Source organism: Raphanus sativus, chromosome 2 (genome assembly GCF_000801105.2).
Source record: "Raphanus sativus cultivar WK10039 chromosome 2, ASM80110v3, whole genome shotgun sequence".
Taxonomy (NCBI): domain Eukaryota; kingdom Viridiplantae; phylum Streptophyta; class Magnoliopsida; order Brassicales; family Brassicaceae; genus Raphanus; species Raphanus sativus.
The window spans coordinates 39,017,081-39,034,790 of NC_079512.1; the positions used below are offsets into that span (position 1 = coordinate 39,017,081).

General features: G+C 33.8%; 3 protein-coding genes and 2 long non-coding RNA genes across 8 annotated transcripts; 1 reads left to right on the top strand and 4 right to left on the bottom strand.

Annotated features, from left to right (window-relative positions):
* Nucleotides 1-615: 615 nt before the first annotated feature.
* Nucleotides 616-2,774, bottom strand: LOC108837753 (26S proteasome non-ATPase regulatory subunit 6 homolog). Of its 4 annotated transcripts, none has more exons than XM_057003781.1 (6): nucleotides 2,479-2,774; nucleotides 2,099-2,166; nucleotides 1,648-1,935; nucleotides 1,356-1,464; nucleotides 1,074-1,242; nucleotides 616-967 (listed from the first exon to the last, which is right to left on the bottom strand). In XM_057003781.1, exons 3-6 carry the CDS (start codon nucleotides 1,822-1,824, stop codon nucleotides 793-795), a joined length of 630 nt encoding a protein of 209 aa, XP_056859761.1. In that variant the 5' UTR covers nucleotides 1,825-1,935; nucleotides 2,099-2,166; nucleotides 2,479-2,774; the 3' UTR covers nucleotides 616-792. The 4 variants fall into 4 exon arrangements, with proteins under 4 accessions (XP_056859761.1, XP_056859762.1, XP_018466275.1 ...); XM_057003782.1 differs by having other exon boundaries at nucleotides 2,099-2,198; XM_018610773.2 differs by having other exon boundaries at nucleotides 2,099-2,234.
* A 4,184-nt stretch (nucleotides 2,775-6,958) lies between these two features.
* Nucleotides 6,959-9,126, bottom strand: LOC108840888 (uncharacterized). Its single transcript, XR_001948017.2, has 3 exons — nucleotides 8,475-9,126; nucleotides 7,714-7,803; nucleotides 6,959-7,582 (listed from the first exon to the last, which is right to left on the bottom strand). It is a non-coding gene; the product is annotated as an uncharacterized LOC108840888 (long non-coding RNA).
* Nucleotides 9,127-10,713: 1,587 nt separating this feature from the next.
* Nucleotides 10,714-12,357, bottom strand: LOC108829751 (LOB domain-containing protein 39). The gene is made up of 2 exons (XM_018603352.2): nucleotides 11,582-12,357; nucleotides 10,714-11,446 (listed from the first exon to the last, which is right to left on the bottom strand). The coding sequence occupies exons 1-2, from the start codon at nucleotides 11,763-11,765 to the stop codon at nucleotides 10,899-10,901; spliced, it is 732 nt and encodes a 243-aa protein (XP_018458854.2). The 5' UTR covers nucleotides 11,766-12,357; the 3' UTR covers nucleotides 10,714-10,898.
* A 2,697-nt stretch (nucleotides 12,358-15,054) lies between these two features.
* LOC130508333 (uncharacterized) lies at nucleotides 15,055-15,667 on the bottom strand. The gene is made up of 2 exons (XR_008942808.1): nucleotides 15,529-15,667; nucleotides 15,055-15,433 (listed from the first exon to the last, which is right to left on the bottom strand). It is a non-coding gene; the product is annotated as an uncharacterized LOC130508333 (long non-coding RNA).
* On the top strand, nucleotides 15,538-17,702 carry LOC108843396 (uncharacterized). The gene is given in 9 exon segments (XM_018616589.2): nucleotides 15,538-15,756; nucleotides 15,863-15,961; nucleotides 15,963-15,999; nucleotides 16,002-16,100; nucleotides 16,295-16,485; nucleotides 16,548-16,783; nucleotides 16,883-17,126; nucleotides 17,194-17,301; nucleotides 17,391-17,702. Coding segments are annotated over 9 exon segments (1,356 nt in total). The 3' UTR covers nucleotides 17,514-17,702.
* Nucleotides 17,703-17,710: the final 8 nt, after the last annotated feature.

Below are 17,710 nucleotides of genomic sequence, written 5' to 3' on the forward strand. Positions count from 1 at the left end.
AGTTTGTTTTTATTCAATTTATTTTGTTGTATTAGCTTGTTTAAGCTTTATTTTAAGTGTAATTATATTTTTTTTACTATTAATGTAAGACCATCTCTAATGACTCATTTTTTTCTTCTTCAAAATATAAAAAGTCTATAACAGAATTGGCTTCTACTCCAAATAGAGTGGAAAAACATTCTCTAAACACTCAACTACTTCTCATCTGTAACACATGTATTCATTAACAAATGATGAATCTAAGAAATAGGTCAGTGCCTAACCATGATATGTCAGTCAACACAAATGCATGCAACTACTAATTCAAGAAACGGGTCTGTAATAGACACCACAAAATTTGCAAGAGAATGCTACTACTCCTCTCTCGAATCATAATCTAAAATATATGACATTTACTTAAATTTATCTCTCCCTGCAAGTGTAATCACTGGAGTCTTTGTAAATCCCTCCAGGAAACTTCTACGATGTCGCTGCATACTTGCACATTTTTTTTTAAAACATCATCAGCTGATGTAGATTTGTATAGAAGAACCTTTCATGATTAAGGAAGAAGAAACTAACCTCAGATGGGGAAATACGACCTTGAAATTTTTTGATAAGTTCATGCTTTCCAGATGTGAAAGTAGAATAAATAAATAAATAAAAAGGTAGATGAAACAAACTGAGTCATAAGAAAGAACAGACAGGTGTTGATCTCAAATATCGTTTCTCACACCTTAAGATTCTACCCATTTGAGTTGCAAGTTGTTGCAGTTTTGAGGAAAGTGCTAAACAGACACATGTGAGACATGCTCACAGATCAATGACTCGAAACAGCTTCTGGATCCGGTTTAGCAAGAAGTCCCCTTGCTTGATTGTTGCCTTGTAAAGTGCATTCTTTGCATCAGGACGATTTGTCTCCAAAACACCGGCAACCTTGCCTATCTTGCAGTGAAGCTTCCCAGCTGCAATGAAGCGTGACAGCTCCCTCATCCCTGGATTATAAAAGAAGGAAACATGTCAAGTCAGGTTCTAACTTTGTATGATCATATATATTCTTACAGAATGTAATTGAGCGTTTTTAGTGTGCTTACTGATCGATGAAATCCACGGAAACACCAAAGGCATTTGCCATCGCATCCACCATTACACTCTTGTAAGACTCCAAAAACTGAGAGTACACCACCGTTCTCACTTCTCTCATGTAGAACCGGAAATGTGGGTTCAAATAACGGTCAAACTTAATCTGCTCCGCCATTCCAGCTTTGAAAATAGAAAAACAATGAATCTATTATTAACACATAGACAAAGCAAGCAAAACGCATACACAATTAACAAAGTTCAGTAAGCTAATTAGGTCACTATATTGAACTCACCAAATGCTGAGAAAAACGCCTTGTACTGGCACTCGTATAGTGAGTTCAGGAACTCGGAAAGGAATGGTATCTTCCCAAGCACGGTTAAGATCTCAGGTGCGTCAACAACCTGTCAAATTAGTAGTATAGCACTTTAGCATTTTATTCAAAAAGATTCACATCCTCATGGAGGAACTACACCCAAAAAAACAGATTCACATCACTTTAGTACTGACCAAACAAACTGAATGTTATCATCCGTGACTGGATTTAGAACACTCAAAAGTAGAGGACCTGGGAGATCGACAAATACCTTTTGCTTAAGAGAAACTCTATCCAGAGTTATGATGCTGGTAAGCACGGTGTAGAAAATGAAGGTCTCGTAGAGAAGGATCTCATACATCGTGAAGGTCGATATAGAATCCAAAAATAAGCTGGCAGCCTTCTTAAAATTTCTGGTGGAGAATGCGAACGTGTACACCCTCTCCATGGACAGAAAATCAAAATCTCACCTCTCTGCTCTGCTTTGCGACTGTTAAGTTTGGATTTTGAAGCGGATGATGATTCGGAACATTTGTAGTACTTCATCTTCCCCAAATTTCTACAAAGATATATATGATCAATCTCTGTATTATGATACTGAAACACTAAATCAAAAAATAAACATTAGTGCACATGGAACTTGAATCTCAAGAGTCAAACTTTTCTCTTCTTATTCCTCTGTTTCTGAACAGAGAATTTTCAAAATTGAAAACTTTACTCACCAGAAGCGGAGTCTACGAAGTTCCCATCCTGTAAGAAACTTGAACCGACAGGCTTATGATTTCTCCAGCTGCAGAGGAGGTTCAAATCTCCATATGATATCTTACATCCATTGTAACATTGTCAAAAAAACCATAGCTAAACAGAGAAGGAAAACACACATTAAACAGGGTAATGACTTTTTTGATTAGTTAAGAATCTAAAGTATGCTCGCTGAGTCATAAGTAAAAAGACACTATTAAGCTCACACTTGCGTAATCTGTAGTATGTCAGCAATTTTCAAATTACACATCAACAATGAAAATGATCTACGACACATAGAACATAAATTTTCAATCTTTGTGAACTAAATATGAAAACAAACGACTAAGGAGATCCATACCTCTAGGGGAAGCGTTGATTTCCTGGTATGATATTTGCCGGTGGAGAGTTGAGTTTTCCGGTCGATTTTACGGCCACGGCGATAGCTGCTGAAAATCAGGTTTTTGATTTAGGTGTACATAGATTTTTATATAAATGAAGGATTAAGGGGGGAGTAGCAACAAAACATTAAATAATAGCTTTAACATCATCATTGATTGAGAAGATAACGGAAAAAAGCAGAAACTGAAAAAGATGAAGTGGAAGAGTCAACTGCGGGAGGGGGGGAGAGGAGAGACTCTCGACGCGTGAAGATAAAAATGAATTATTTCTCGCCATGGGTTCTTGTGGGCCGACTGATAATTGAATTGAGCCCATACGAAACTTCACTCTATTTCAGCTATGGTGACGTGTCAAAAAGAAAGTGTCTTATTGGCCTGAATTAATTTGCTGAGGTGGACACTCTCATTGTTGAGATTATCTCCCTTTTAGTATAGTATTGATTAACGCATTAGTTAAAAAATCATTAATATATCCTTTGTAAGGATTATTGAGATTGTTTTTATTTAGGGATTTGGGCCAGATGTATAAACTGGGGTGGCTTTGGAGTGAGTAAAAGGAGGAGATAATTGGGAAAGCAGAAAACCTAACTTAACAACCAAGAAAAGGGAAAGGATTCAGCGGAACAAAAAGAAAGAGATGATGAAGAAACCGGCGCAAACGATTTTGGCGAATGTTAGGAGAGGATTCTCATTAATCGCCGCTTCCCCCGTGTCTTCGAGGGCCAAGCATGTGTGGAAGGAGCAGAACAAATTTGTTCTCGGTTTAACATTTGTGGGAGGATGGTTCTGCAAATCTGTCATAAGTAAGGTTCTTTGAATTCATGTATGGATGTCTTGTAATTATGTCTTATTCCTCGTTCCAATTTTTCAGATACTTACAAGAGAAGAGAGCATTGCTTAAGAGTAAGCAAGTCCTTGGAGGACGAGAAAAAGCGCATCCGAGGGAAAATTCACCTTCGTAATAAGGTGGTTAAAGTTTTGTTTTAAACTTTGATGTTTGGTGAAACTCGATCTAGTCTCTGTTTTATCCCTTGACTTATTACGTGTAATAATAACTGTTTTGATTTCTTTCAGAGAAAGAAGAAGGATGATTGATGTCTAGGCTACTACTATCTGTGTGTTGTTCGTTGGAAACTCGAACTACTTTGTTTTATCTATCCCTCACTTATTTGCTAAAGGATTTATTTGATAATAATGGATGTTTTTTTTTTCTAAAGGATTTATATGGATGTTTGTGGTGTGTTTCCTTTTATGACACCTCTACTACTACTACTAGTACTTAATCTGTGTAATAATGAAAACAAAAAAGAGGAGGAGAAACTCTTCTTACCTCTGCACCATATTTGGGTGTTTTATCTACTGCTTATTTGTGTAACAACGAAAACGAACAAGAGGAGAGCTCTTGCTTCTTCTTTCCTTAGAATTCTAATCCCCAGCTTTTAAATTCTCTTCCTCTTCTGATAACCTTTTTGAACTGTTAGACACCCATCCAACCTTTTACTCGTTTGTAATTAGAGTAAAAGGGCTGTGCAAACTCTCCTCCTAAAGAAAATGCAAAGGACCTCAAGACTGTAAATTCAGACCAAGAATCTCAAGATATTCTGGTGTGCACATTCATTATTCATCTAGACTTTTTTTTTGTTGTTAATCCTCTGACGACACACAGCCTGTTAATTTCTACAACTGCAACAAAAGCTTTTACATCTGAACAAGGTTTATATATGCCTGTCAGATACGTAGAAACTGATCCATGCATTGCAATGCAAACATCATCCAAAAACTTTGCAACTGTTGTGAATAAATTCGAGAAAAGGACATCAGGTTCAAATACAAACTCTATAAATGGTCAAAAGACACGAGAAAGGACATTAGAAGCGAGGCTAAATCCATACTTCAAGTTGTTTAAGTGACCACACTGATAATTGCAATAAATGTACTCACTGATTAATGGCAGCTTATCACTGCTACAAACAATATACTCACTGATTACCACACTGGTAATTGCAATAAATATACTCACTGATTAAAGGCAGCTAATCACTGCTAGAAACAATATGGCTAATCTTGTATCATACTGGTGATGTTAAAAATAAATAATCTCCACTTTTTCTCTATTAGCTTTGGTACTTAGGGAGATTTCTAGAAAAAACAGAGAACCAAATATAAATATAAATATAAAAGATTAAAGACAGAACCATGTCTTAGACCATCTTCAAACCATCTCTATGTATCATCTCTGGAAAGCTGAAACAGAAACATAGAGAGACGAAGATTAGGAAAGATGAAAGAAAAAAACTTTTAAACCCAATAGCTTGGTTATTTACCTCTTTAAGTTCCTCTTCAATCTCCTGAAGACCGCTTGAGAAGGGGCTTGATGTCACACCACCTGAAGAAGATTGATTCTACTGAAACCAAAATAAATAATAATAATAATAATAAGCTTACAAACCACATACCGAGCAGGAATCCAGCACCACCAAAGGCCGTTCTAAAGAAGTATCCATAAATTTTCGGAACAGCTAACAAACCACCAAGAAAATAAAATCGATTCCAACGAAAATTAGCAACAAGAAACTAAAGGAAAAGAAAAAATAGACTTAAAAGGAGAGATTTTGATATGCAAATAAAAGTTGAGGATACCTTTCTCACCCACGGATGAAAAATCGCGATACTGCAATGGCAGCATCCCCTTGCGACAACCCTGCTGCATATTTATTGTTCAATCTCAGTGAAAAAGACACAAAAGCAAAAGACTTAAACAAGCAGATATAACATCTCTCCGTTACCTTCTTAGCCAAGGTGAAGGTGGTGTTTCCCAGGTAACGCAACATTTTTCTTCGTCGAATTGGGGGAATCTAGGGGTTGTAGATCTTTTCTTTTTATATAGGGTCAGTTTGGGCCTGCTTTTTATTGTTAGTTGTGGGGTCGCATTCGTGCATTGATAGGCCCTTTCGCCTACGATCATACACATAAACATATTATACAGTGTGTATATAAAAGACTTTGATTGTTAGTTAATTATACATACTCTCGTAGAACATGGTTGGACAATGTATTGATATGAACCATGACTTGTGACAGATTTAAATGAGACTCTAGAAGAAAGTATAGCTTATGATCTCTAAAACCGAATCGTTGATTTTATCTACGTAAAAAAAATAACATAATTTGTGTCATTCCCATCTTAACTCTTTTGTCGGTACGATAAACAAAGTATTGCTCGTTTCTAATATCATACCAACAATAAAAAAACACATTTTGACGATAGTTTGAGAATTTCCGTTTTCATTTCTTCAGTTAGCGAACTTCAATTTCTTCTTATAGTTGTTGCGTCTCATACTACATTTCTTGAATTTTTTTTCTTCTCCCTATTGTTTTTCACACCACATATTAAATTTTGATGTGTACAAATTACAATGTCAATTAATCACACGAATATAGTACTAAAAATTAATATAAATTTGATGTAATTTATTTTAAGATAAAATGTATTGTTTTTCTATCACCTTATAAAATGCATTGTTAAATCTAACAAGAATATAAATATCTAATAGCAAACCCTTTCTCAAAAAAAAAAGAATATAAATATCGAACTTTACTATAAACTAGTGGTTGGCCCGTCCTACGGGCGGGATTGTATACTAAAATTTATTTTATATGAGTTTTTTTTTCCAATTTTATGAAGCATTATATAATCTATTCTAAATAAAAAGCAATACTATAAACTCATAAATAATACATAGCGTTCTTGAGATCATATTATTTTTTTCAATAAATGTTTTTGGCTTAAATTAAAAATAACAGTAACATTCATCATTTTGTATACAGAATACAAAAGTAACATAAGTGATTCAGAAAAATGTTATAGAATATATTTCTTTCCTTTTATTTTTACTTTGACTTAATAAAATAAATTCTGAAGTTGAAATTTAAAAAAAAAATTGTTCCAAGAATTTTGAAGTTTAAATATTCTTACACTAATTAATTTTTACATGATAATAAATTAATCCACATGCAAACTAAATCAATGAAATATAATAGAGAAATTTAGAAAAATAATTATACCTAATTTTTAAATACTATATAAATAGTTTCAATAATATCAAAAATAATAGTTAGTATTTTCTAATTTAACAGCAAATGATGTTTTACAATATATATTTATTTCATAGAATGATTATACTTTGAATGAAATTTCAGTTAATGTTTTCTTAATTATTATAGCTTTTGGTGAACTTTGAATGAATTTTTTTTTCACGATTTTAAAATATTTTTAAAAATTAGTATTTTCTAAACTAATAAAACATGATACTTAGAAGTATGAGCCAAACTGTTAGATTAGTTGAAATTTGTTGGAAATTTTTTTTTTTACTTTACTTCCATACCACTTTAAATCAGATAATCAAAAAAAAAGTATGAACCAAATGGTAACTAAACCGGGAAAAACGTAAATATGATGTAACCATTAATAATCTAGAAATGAAGATGAACTTTCGCATATATCTCATCAAACGTTCCCTTCTCAGTTTTTGTTACATAGTAACATCGGAAACTTTTATACATATATAGATTACATAATTAAATGAAATAAAATAATCAAAGAATATATTAACTTTATATTACAAAAATCCCAAAAAGGCACAGTACACAGAATATTCATGGAATGTCACACCCTCATCGACACATATGTAATTCACAACATGGTAAATGTTCTCTTTGTAACAAATTACAGTCTCAGAAAAGTCACATATGCAGTAACATATGAAGTAAATGTCCATATAAAACGCCAGAAATCTATATCACGAGAACAACTAATTAGCATTGATGTTACAAAATTGTACTCTTTCCAGTCTCAATCAGAATCTCCACAAGAATGGTTTCCATCATTTATTTTGCCAAGTCCTCACTGGTTCTTGTATCATAGAACAACTCACAGACATTGTCATTTTGTTCCTATTTTCCGAGACCTTGGCTCTGCATCTTCCCACTTCTACTCAGGACAGTTTTGAGGCTTAGACTCATCTTTGCAACTCTCTACCGAGTTTCCAACCACATGATCTTTGTCTGAAAATTGAAAAACCCTTCATCTTAAAATTGCAACGACCATCAAAAAAACGCTTTTAAAGCTACAAAGCAAAAAACAGTTAAAAGATTCAACAACCAAGAATACTTGAAATCTAAATAATTAATCTTACCTGCTATCATCCTTTTAGGAGAGTAAATCTTGCATAAAGAGAATTCAATACACCATAGCTCTATCTTCAAGCACCAGTCAGAAAACCAATCTACATGTGTAAAGGAAAAATTTATATAAGTCGATGCACAGAAAAAGAAACTGAGATAAAAAAAATGAAGAGAAGACAAATATCACTGTATAGGGTAACATCATTCTAGAGGATGGAATACAAAGTTAAATCTAATATATCAATCTATTACTCTAAATGCAGATAGAGACGCGAGATCTATATGACTTAGATAGAAGAGTTGTTAAACGAAGAAATGGGACATGAACATTGTGATGTGACAGAAACAAACCAGGCTTAGAGGGAAAAATATTCTATGTATGTGTAGATACATAACATAATTTTCGTCAATGGTCAGTCACTCACATGTGAACCATTCTTTCCTTGAGTCCAAAAACAAATCATCATGAAGTCTAAACAAAGCGTTAATAAAACAAAAAAAAAGACTCATCAACCGCTACCATGATCACTTACCATCATTTTACTAACTTGGAGAAAAAGCCGTATTGATAGTATTAAGAATCCAGAGAGAGGACTCGTAATCGTAAATAAGAAACTTTGTTTGCGAAGATTTTGTTCAAAACATTTAACAGTCTCGTTTTTCACAGGAATATAATAAACAATTGGAATTTTCAGGACATAGTAATCTAGAGAGAGAACTGGTAATCTATGTAAGAATTTATAAATAAGGAGACAGAGCTCGCCGGAGTTACCTTCTCATCCAGGAAAAGCATATTAAGGATCCTGTATAACCGTGGCTATTCATCGCAGAGAAGGGACCGTTTTATAGTGGCGATAAGTGGGATGAGTAGTGGTAAGTAATAAATGAAGAGACTCAAGGAAGAAACGGACGACGTTACAGAGGCTCTCCTCTGAGTTTGAAGGAGACGAAGGGCGAGGGAGGATAAGCCAAATCCAATTTGCAGGAGCTAGAAACCCTATAGGAGATGGGCCAGCTAGTAAGAGTCCACAAAACAAAGAAAATTAGTAGCCCAAAAATTTTAATTAGAACAGAGATACACTGATCACGTAAAAAGGATAGGACAGCTGTCATGAATTGCCCCATGCTCCATGATGACGTGGCTTAAGGAAATGCCAGAAAAGTCTATTTTATATATAAGATAGTTAAAAGACATAAGTTATCTTTCATAAATACGTTATATAATTAGGATATTATAAAACAAAATAACTGTAACAAATTTTGGGATATTAAAAAACAAATATTTTGTGTCACAAAATAATCTTTTCTTTTATGTCCCCGGCGTGCAAGAAATATGTAAAGAATAGTTATGTGTTTAAATTTGATAAATAATATTTTACACTAAATAATGTAACCGCATCCGACGACAGATGTCAACCAATTCAGCATATACTTTTCAGATTATCAAAATTCATCACATGTTTACATTTATTTTTTAGATAATTCAACATGCGATGTCAATCAATCACACGAACATAGTATTCAAATTAATATAAATCTGATGTAATTTATTTTAAGATAAAATGTATTTTTTTCTATCAACTCATAAAATGCATTGTTAAATCTAATAAGAATATAAATATCGAACTATACTAGAAATAGTTAAAATAAAACACAAGTTATTTTTCAGAATTGATGAGAAAGGTGGCTCTTTGCATATCCAAAAGCCGCCTGGTCCCGGCCCGAAAGACGTAATTTCATCGTACCATTTAATTAAAAGTAGTTATCTAGTCAAATTAATATTTTAATATTGCGAACTATTGTACTAATCTCACCTGAAAATTTGGAATCTATGGGAACCGAATTTATCGTTTTGCTTCTTCTACAAATAAGTGTCAATTTTGACATTTTGTATATGATTTTATTCGTACAAGATATTTATATTTCATATGAGCTGGCTCATATAGTGAAAATTGATATGATTTAAAACTACCAAGTTGGACGAGGAATAATTAACTTTCAATTGTGTTCATTGGTCGATGGCAGATTGTAGTCAGTATAGTATGTCACATTTTTGTAGCTTATCCCTTATACATTATTATACATTATTTGAGAATGGATTTTGACGCATTTATTCTCTACAATCAATTTCACAAAAATATGATATGACTACAAAAATTGATGACATGGTTTCCGGAAAATATGGCGTGAATTATTTTATTTAATATTGATTTATATTTTTAATAATTTTTTTAAAATATGGTAATAACTCATACATTATATTTAACATTGATATTTATTTCTGATAAACTTTTTAAATATAGTAATATCTCATACATCATCTATAAAATAAATATATTCATATATAATATTACAAATTTCGAAATATTATTTTATTTTATTTTTAATAATAATAATAATACAATTTGTATTACTAAAGCTTTCAGAAATTGCTACAATTTAAAAAAAAAGTTAGATTTCTAATCGTAAAATCATTAATTTTTTATATATCTACAAATTTTATAAATATTGTTTATTTTAAATTTTTGATAATTATACAATTTTATATCATTTTGTTAGTTGTATACAAATTGATTTAATATATTTAAACAATATAAATAGATAGAATTTACTATCTAAGATTATAATTTAAATATATACATATATATTCTTCAATATATTTTTAAATAAAAATCATTTTATCGTAATTTAATATTTAACTAAATCAAATCTATATTTAAATATTGGTAAAAAATAATAAGATCTATAATATTTAATAAAATTTATTTTTAAATATAAATTAAATTTTAAAAAATTTCTTACTGCACATGGTGCAGGAAAACACCTAGTATATATATACTGGATCAGAAAGTTTTATTTGGGATTAATCCTTATTTCTAGTAGAGAAAATGCGTTATGTGTCTTACTAAAACAGATGTCCTAATGTTCTCTATGTAGTTATGTTGTGCTAATAATTTAAACAATATTCAAGGTTGGAACCATTATATTTTATGTGTGTCAAAGTAGCAAACTTGAGCATTCTCAACAGATTATTAATAATACTCATTGCCGAAGGTTTCATATCACCAAAAATATCATATTTCTCGATAGAGAAAATAATTATGTTAGCCAATAATTATGCGGCTTCACCAAAAAAAAAACCCTAAAAAGGACCGTCGAAAAAAAAACTGGGTGCGAAGAGTTTGCGTCGTCGGTTTTAAACAAAAAGGTTTAATAACTTTTTCTCTTTTTTGTTTTTGTATCCATCGCTGCCGCTGAATCCATTTTCATAACACGACGTCGTTACAGACTCCTCCGATGGACTTCCCGGATGATCACTGTTAACAGCCTTACCGAACGGCGGCGGTGGAAGAAAAGGAGCCGGGTCAACCGGACCGGTTAGAGCTAACCCGTGGTTCAGTTCCAAATCAGACCGCTCGGTCTTAGATCGTTTACGGTTGACAGGAGACTCCTTCATCCCCGTCGTAGTAAGCTTGGATCTTGAGTAATGGTGGTTTCTACCGTTCTCGTCGTTCCGGGAACCGCCTGGACGCTGCTTCCGCCAGATCTCGGTAGACTCATCTGAGGAGTTCAAAGAAGGAGATTCGAGTAGATCTGACATAGGTCTTAAAGTTCCACCACGAAGAACAGTTTCAACAGCCGCTTGGCACACGTGCCAGTTCCCAGTCCATAACATACCAACCGCTCCGTTAACCGGATTCACCGTCCTCCCACACGCTTCAAACAACAAAGACTGAAACAAAGCTGAACAAACAAAGAAACAAACAAAACCGAACAAATAAATCTCAAGTTATTAAAAAAAAAAACGAATCTTGAAACCTAGTAATCTTGTATTAATGATGTTGCGTGTTTTATTCTGAAATATAGAAAGATTCTTACCAGGGCGGTTTGCTTCAGGTACGGCGGAGATGAAAGACATTAGACCGGCACGGCCAAAGAATTTAGCCACAAAAACGGTGGCGTGGCCTTGTGACTCGGCGGATTCGATCCATTGAAGGCAAGGACGAAGGATGCATGTTTCGCTGCAACCTTTTCGAAGAACTCTACATCCATTGCAACTCATTGCCAACAAAAAAAAACAATTTCTAAACTTATGAGAATATATATCCAATGTTTTGGGAGCAATAAACACAGGTTTTTTAATCTGGTTTGATAGGAGAGAAAGAAGAAACGAGTTATAAGAAGATGAGAGGGAGGCCTAGATTGGATTTATAGAGGCAAGTGAATAATAAAAGAGAGAGAGTGTGTCAACTTGTTTTCTTTTTTATTCCTTTGTCCTTTCTTTTCCATTATTTTATTTGAAACCTTTCTGTATATAATATGCATAAATAAATAAAATATTTCAAATTTATGGGAAAGAGAAGAAACTCAAAAAAGTTTGGTCTTTAGCCGCTTATGGTATTCTTGATATAACTTCGAAACCTTCAAATATTTACGTGGATCAAGAATACGTGGTAAGATAGACACAACAATTAGAATTTGTATAATGTTATAGGTAATTCACTCAGACTATTAAATAATATATTTTGTACTTACAAGTAGCTAAACAAAGAAGGTAGGTCAGGAAAAATGGAAGAAGAATACAACACTACAAGAACGGACAGCGTTTGGGTTGGGAAGTGATTCCAAAGGTATTGGCGTTGGGGGAAGAGAGAGCGTTTCCGTTTCTCCGCAGACACTTGTCGCTGACTCAGACTCGTGTTTTTAAATATTACTTTCTTGCGTTTTAAAAATATTCGTTAGGTTGTACCACTCTATTCTTTTCACTCGATAAGTACTAGTATTAAAGAAAAGGAAAAAGCCGAATTTGGGATTTGATAGAGATAAAAAGGAATATACAAATCTCAAATCTTACGTCAGGAGACGATGGGGTGCACGTGGATTTGATGAATTATTGGTACAACTTGTGGTGTGTATTTTCATGAGATGTTTTTAGGTCTAGAAAATGAAAAAGCAGGAGTTATTTCGTGTTCATTGGTAGTTATCGTGTGTTTCTTGATGATTCCATTGCGTTGGGTGGTGAATGAATCATATGCATTTTAGTGTTTAATCATTTGGAGGGCATTATTGATACAAAAGAAAAGATTATGAAACTAATAAGCAAATCACAAGAGGACAAAGTGTAAAAGAAAGAAAAAAGAATCAAGAGAGACGACAAAGCGTTGTGGTTATGTTGATACATATTCGTATTTAGTATTCTCTAGTAGCTTGGCCAACAGAAAGATGACCCGGATTACCGGATAACCAAAATCAATAATACTAGTTTTTTCTCAATATCAAAACTTCAATTAAACGGGTGTTTGCATCCCAGTCTAATAGCTTTTATGTCTTGGTTGTTTGATTACGTTCTGTACATCTGGATGTTAGATCGTGTACTTCCATTCTAATGAAACTAGTATAGGTTTTAATCCCTAGACCATCATTTCTTGATGTGTATCTTAAATTCTAAAATACTGTATAAGGGTTGTAAATTAGTTGTTTGTATTTATATTTAATCAAATCATATAAATTACGTAGTCTCGAAATCATATCCATAACAATGTTAATCTCATAATGCTATATATCCACAATATTGCTCAACACTTTAACTTGCATCAGTCTACTTTCATGTACTTCCAATCACTTTGGAGCTATCAAAGAAAGGTATCAATAACGAGAGATGAACGTGGTGTCCATGAGTCATGACCTCGTCGTCTTCCACAAACTCATGTGTGTCCAGATTATATAAATCATAAATCAGTAATAATAAGTACAAGTACTATAAAAGGCTGTTTAGTTTATTGTATGTTGACTGGTAATTACATTTGACTCCACGTACCTACGACCCAAGTCACCCAACATAAGTTTTTGCAGTCTCTTGGAACTACGAGTCTACAGAAGCCGTTTTTGACCCTTCGCCATGTCCAAAGGCTCTTCTCTCCGCGTGTGTGTGTCTCTCGTATTTTCTTTTGTATTCTACTAAAATCGAAATATTTTGCTTTATCTAAAGAAAATAAAAATTGGAAAAGTGATTTGCTTATGCAAATTCATCAGTGGCGAATTTTCGAAAAAAAAAAATCTGACCTAATTAGAGAAATTTGATCTCACATCATATTCCACTCTTTGTCCGCATAGGTTTCAAACTACTACTTAAAGTATAAGTATAATTAGGTTATTCTTTTATAGATACGACATTTCTACCTGCAAAATGAATCATAGTTTATTGACACTAGTCCAAAGTATTTGGTTGATATTTTAGTAGCAATAAGCAACACAACTAGGGCTAATGTAAAACATACAAATAAATATAACAAGCGCATCAAAGCATTGAAGCAAACCCCCACCCCCCCCCCCCCCCAAAAAAACTTACATCATTTGTGAAATAATAGACCAACTGAGTTAATTTAAATCGTGATGTCATATATATCTAAAAGCACTCCAGATTTCAAAGAAAAATATTTATCAGAACGATATATATATATATATATATATGATGACAAATGCAACTACTACAAGATTTTTAGTTTCTTTTTTAATGGTCATGAAGAAAATCTTCCAGCTTAACTTTCTGCTTTACTATTGTGAATTAGATATGAAATTTAAACATTTTCTAAAACTGTTCCTGTCACTTCTGATGTGGCATACTTATCCAAAATAGGTTTTAGCTCTGTCTTCCGTACAGTTGAACTGGCTGGAATGTAACATGCAAGTAACAATCACACTATTATTTCTACAATTTAATTAGCCATGCGAATGATACGATCACATCAGATTCGTTTTCATGTTGAAAATATTGTAAACATGACTTAGTTTTATATAAATACACACACAAAGATGTAAACCGAACCTTAGTTAATTTTGCAAAAATATATTTTATTTCTAAGATTTGATTTAATTAGTATAATGGAACATATGCATATATGTTTATTTTGTTTATGCTATATTAGTTTCTAAAATTCTAAAATTCCACACACATTTTAGTTTAAATAACCCCCCTAATTTTCTTTTGCACTTTAGGGCCACTCAAATTTATGGGCCGGTACTGTGACGAGCCATTGTAAGATAAGTTGATGACGCCAAGCGTGTGAGCCACAACCACATAAAACGCAGAACAACAAAAACCAAAACAAAGATTCGTTAGATTCTTTTATATATTTTGGACAAAATCTGTGGAATGCTCTTAGGTTCAAAACTTTAGCATATCCGCTGCTCACGAAAAATATTTGCCATGGTATCATATGATTAAAAAAAAAAAACTAGCAAATGAGATGAATTTCTCAATTCTCATTTGAAGATTTTCAAAATCTCTTTAGATATTTCCATGTTATTTATGACATCCTTTTTATTTTTTAAGTTTGCCAACAAAACAAGAATAAGATAAAATATTTATATATGTATATATGGATAAAATACTTAAAAGTACGAAGATGCTCTTAGAATTAGAGAAACTTCAACAACCAAAATAAACATAAGTGAATAGATTTTCTCAAAAAAAAAAAAAGTGAATAGACATAATACATAAGCGAATAGAATGTCGATTTCACCTTTCTTTCCTCCACAGAGACATTAACACGTCACACATGTGTATCTTACTGTACTATCCACTTGGTTCAGAGAGAAAAACAAAGGCGTCACTGCTTTAGATAAAAGAAAATTCTTCACGAGATGGTGAAACATGCAAATATTACTGGCGTTTTAGTTGTGGTAAGATAAGATAAACGTATCCCCAACAACCAATGGTCTCTGTTTTCACTGCAACAAAGAAGGAAAAAAAAGTTATAGATTAATGAAGTTATGATATACAGAGCAAGTCTGCACAGACAGAGAAGAAAGATCACTGTAGTTACCAGGCTTTGATGGCTCCGTTGACTCCAAGAGTTGTGGTGAAGGTTGATTTGAAGAAGAAGCCATGGGAGCAGGATCAGCCACTGCATAACAGATGGCATCCTGAGATACCATCAGTAGCACAAGTTAAAGCCGGTGAGCTTTTCAGGGTAGAGATGATCGATTTCATGGGAGGTACTGTTAAGGACAATATCTCTTCAGACGATATTAAGCACGCAGACCTTTCAACTGTAAGATAGCTTAAATAGAATCATGTGTATATAATAAATAAGAGTGTTGTACCAATGAATTATCTTTAAGAGATTTAATTTTATTTTGGGGTGATTGTGTGTGCAGTCTCATTACCTGAGTGGACCAATCAAAGTTGTGGATGAGGATGGTGTTGCAGCAAAGCCAGGTGATCTTCTTGCTGTTGAGATATGCAACTTAGGTCCTTTTACCTGGAGATGAGTGGGGTTTCACTGCTTCGTTTGATAAGAGAACGGTGGCGGTTTCTTGACTGATCATTTCCCTTGTGCAACCAAAGCTATTTGGTACTTTGAAGGGATCTATGCCTACTCTCCTCAAATTCCTGGTGAGAACACAGTTCATCTCTCTTTTGAATGGATCTTTGTTACTGATGTATGTTGTGATAAACAGCAAATGCGAATTAACTTTGAAAAAAACAAAGAAACTTAAGAGCAAAACGAATTGAGTCAAATACCGTACTAGTGTGCATATATTTAAGACACTTCAAGAATTAACAATGTAGCTCACCATCATGTGTAGGAGTAAGGTTTCCGGGTTTGACACACCCTGGAATAGTTGGCACCGCACCATCGATGGAACTCCTGAAAATATGGAATGAAAGGGAGAGACAATTGGAAGAAAATGGTGTCAAGCCGTTTTCACTGTGTGAGGTTGTGCATCAGAGGCCACTAGCAAACCTACCAAATACTAAAGGATGCCTCCTAGGGAACGTAAGTGGTTAAGTTAAGTCAGGCCTCTAGGGAACTCTTATTATACAACTCTTTTTGTGTAGATTGAGAAGGAAACACCTGAATGGGAAAGGATAGCAAAGGAGGCGGCAAGGACAGTACCTGGAAGAGAAAACGGAGGAAACTGTGATATTAAAAACCTAAGCACAGGCTCTAAGATATATCTTCCGGTGTTTGTAGAAGGTGCTAATCTAAGCACTGGTGATATGCATTTCTCTCAAGGTGACGGTGAGATTTCCTTCTGTGGAGCCATTGAGATGAGTGGCTTTCTAGAACTCAAGTATGTGTAACATAAGTTTCTACTTTTTGCAAGTTCTTTAAACAATTTTGATGATGCTATCTATATATGTAACGTTTTTTTATTCAAACTCATGAAAAGGTGTGAAATCATAAGGAATGGGATGCAAGAGTACCTCGCGCCAATGGGACCTACTCCTCTCCATGTGAACCCAATATTTGAGATAGGTCCAGTGGAACCGAGATTCTCAGAGTGGCTTGTCTTTGAAGGTATCAGTGTGGATGAGAGCGGGAGACAGCACTATCTTGATGCAACAGTTGCTTACAAACGGGCGGTTCTTAACGCCATAGATTATCTCCACAAATTCGGTTACTCAAAAGAACAGGTACTGGTCTCTCTACTTCTTGATGTTTCTCCAAGAATAGAAACTGATCAAAAGAGAATATGAACAGGCATACCTGTTGCTCTCATGTTGTCCATGTGAAGGAAGAATCTCTGGGATTGTTGATTCTCCAAATGCTGTTGCTACACTAGCAATACCTATTGCCATCTTTGATCAGGTAATGAAACTGCATCCCTCCCTTCTATGCTTTCAAAAACTGAAAAGATAGACAAAAACATGTTAAATGATTTTCATATGCTCATGCAGGACATTCGGCCAAAGACTCGGAAGGTTCCATCAGGACCGAGGATAGTGAGGAAGCCGGACGTACTGAAGAGCACATATGATGGCAATCTTCCGATTACAAAGAATCCAAGCTGTTCAACATAGCTTCTACAACAGAGAAGCTATATATATTAAATCTAGACTGTTTAATTATGAAATAAAGAGACAAAATGTGGTTTTCGTTAGTTGGAAACTACTAAACTCAAAGTAACCAGAAGGTAATGAATAGGCGTCTGTAATGTTTATTATGCACTCTCATTTCAGAGTGAATGCATCAGGTTCTGTCTCAAAATAGATTCCTC

What these genes read in the sequence shown, in the direction of transcription:
- LOC108837753 (XM_057003781.1), bottom strand. Translation starts at nt 1,824, where the DNA reads ATGGAGAGGGTGTACACGTTCGCATTCTCCACCAGAAATTTTAAGAAG. An exon ending in GAGTTTCTCTTAAGCAAAAG is followed by an intron (nt 1,465 to 1,647) that starts GTATTTGTCGAT and finishes CTAATTTGACAG; the next exon opens with GTTGTTGACGCACCTGAGAT. An exon ending in GGCGTTTTTCTCAGCATTTG is followed by an intron (nt 1,243 to 1,355) that starts GTGAGTTCAATA and finishes CTATTTTCAAAG; the next exon opens with CTGGAATGGCGGAGCAGATT.
- LOC108829751 (XM_018603352.2), bottom strand. Translation starts at nt 11,765, where the DNA reads ATGAGTTGCAATGGATGTAGAGTTCTTCGAAAAGGTTGCAGCGAAACA. An exon ending in ACCTGAAGCAAACCGCCCTG is followed by an intron (nt 11,447 to 11,581) that starts GTAAGAATCTTT and finishes TTGTTTGTTCAG; the next exon opens with CTTTGTTTCAGTCTTTGTTG.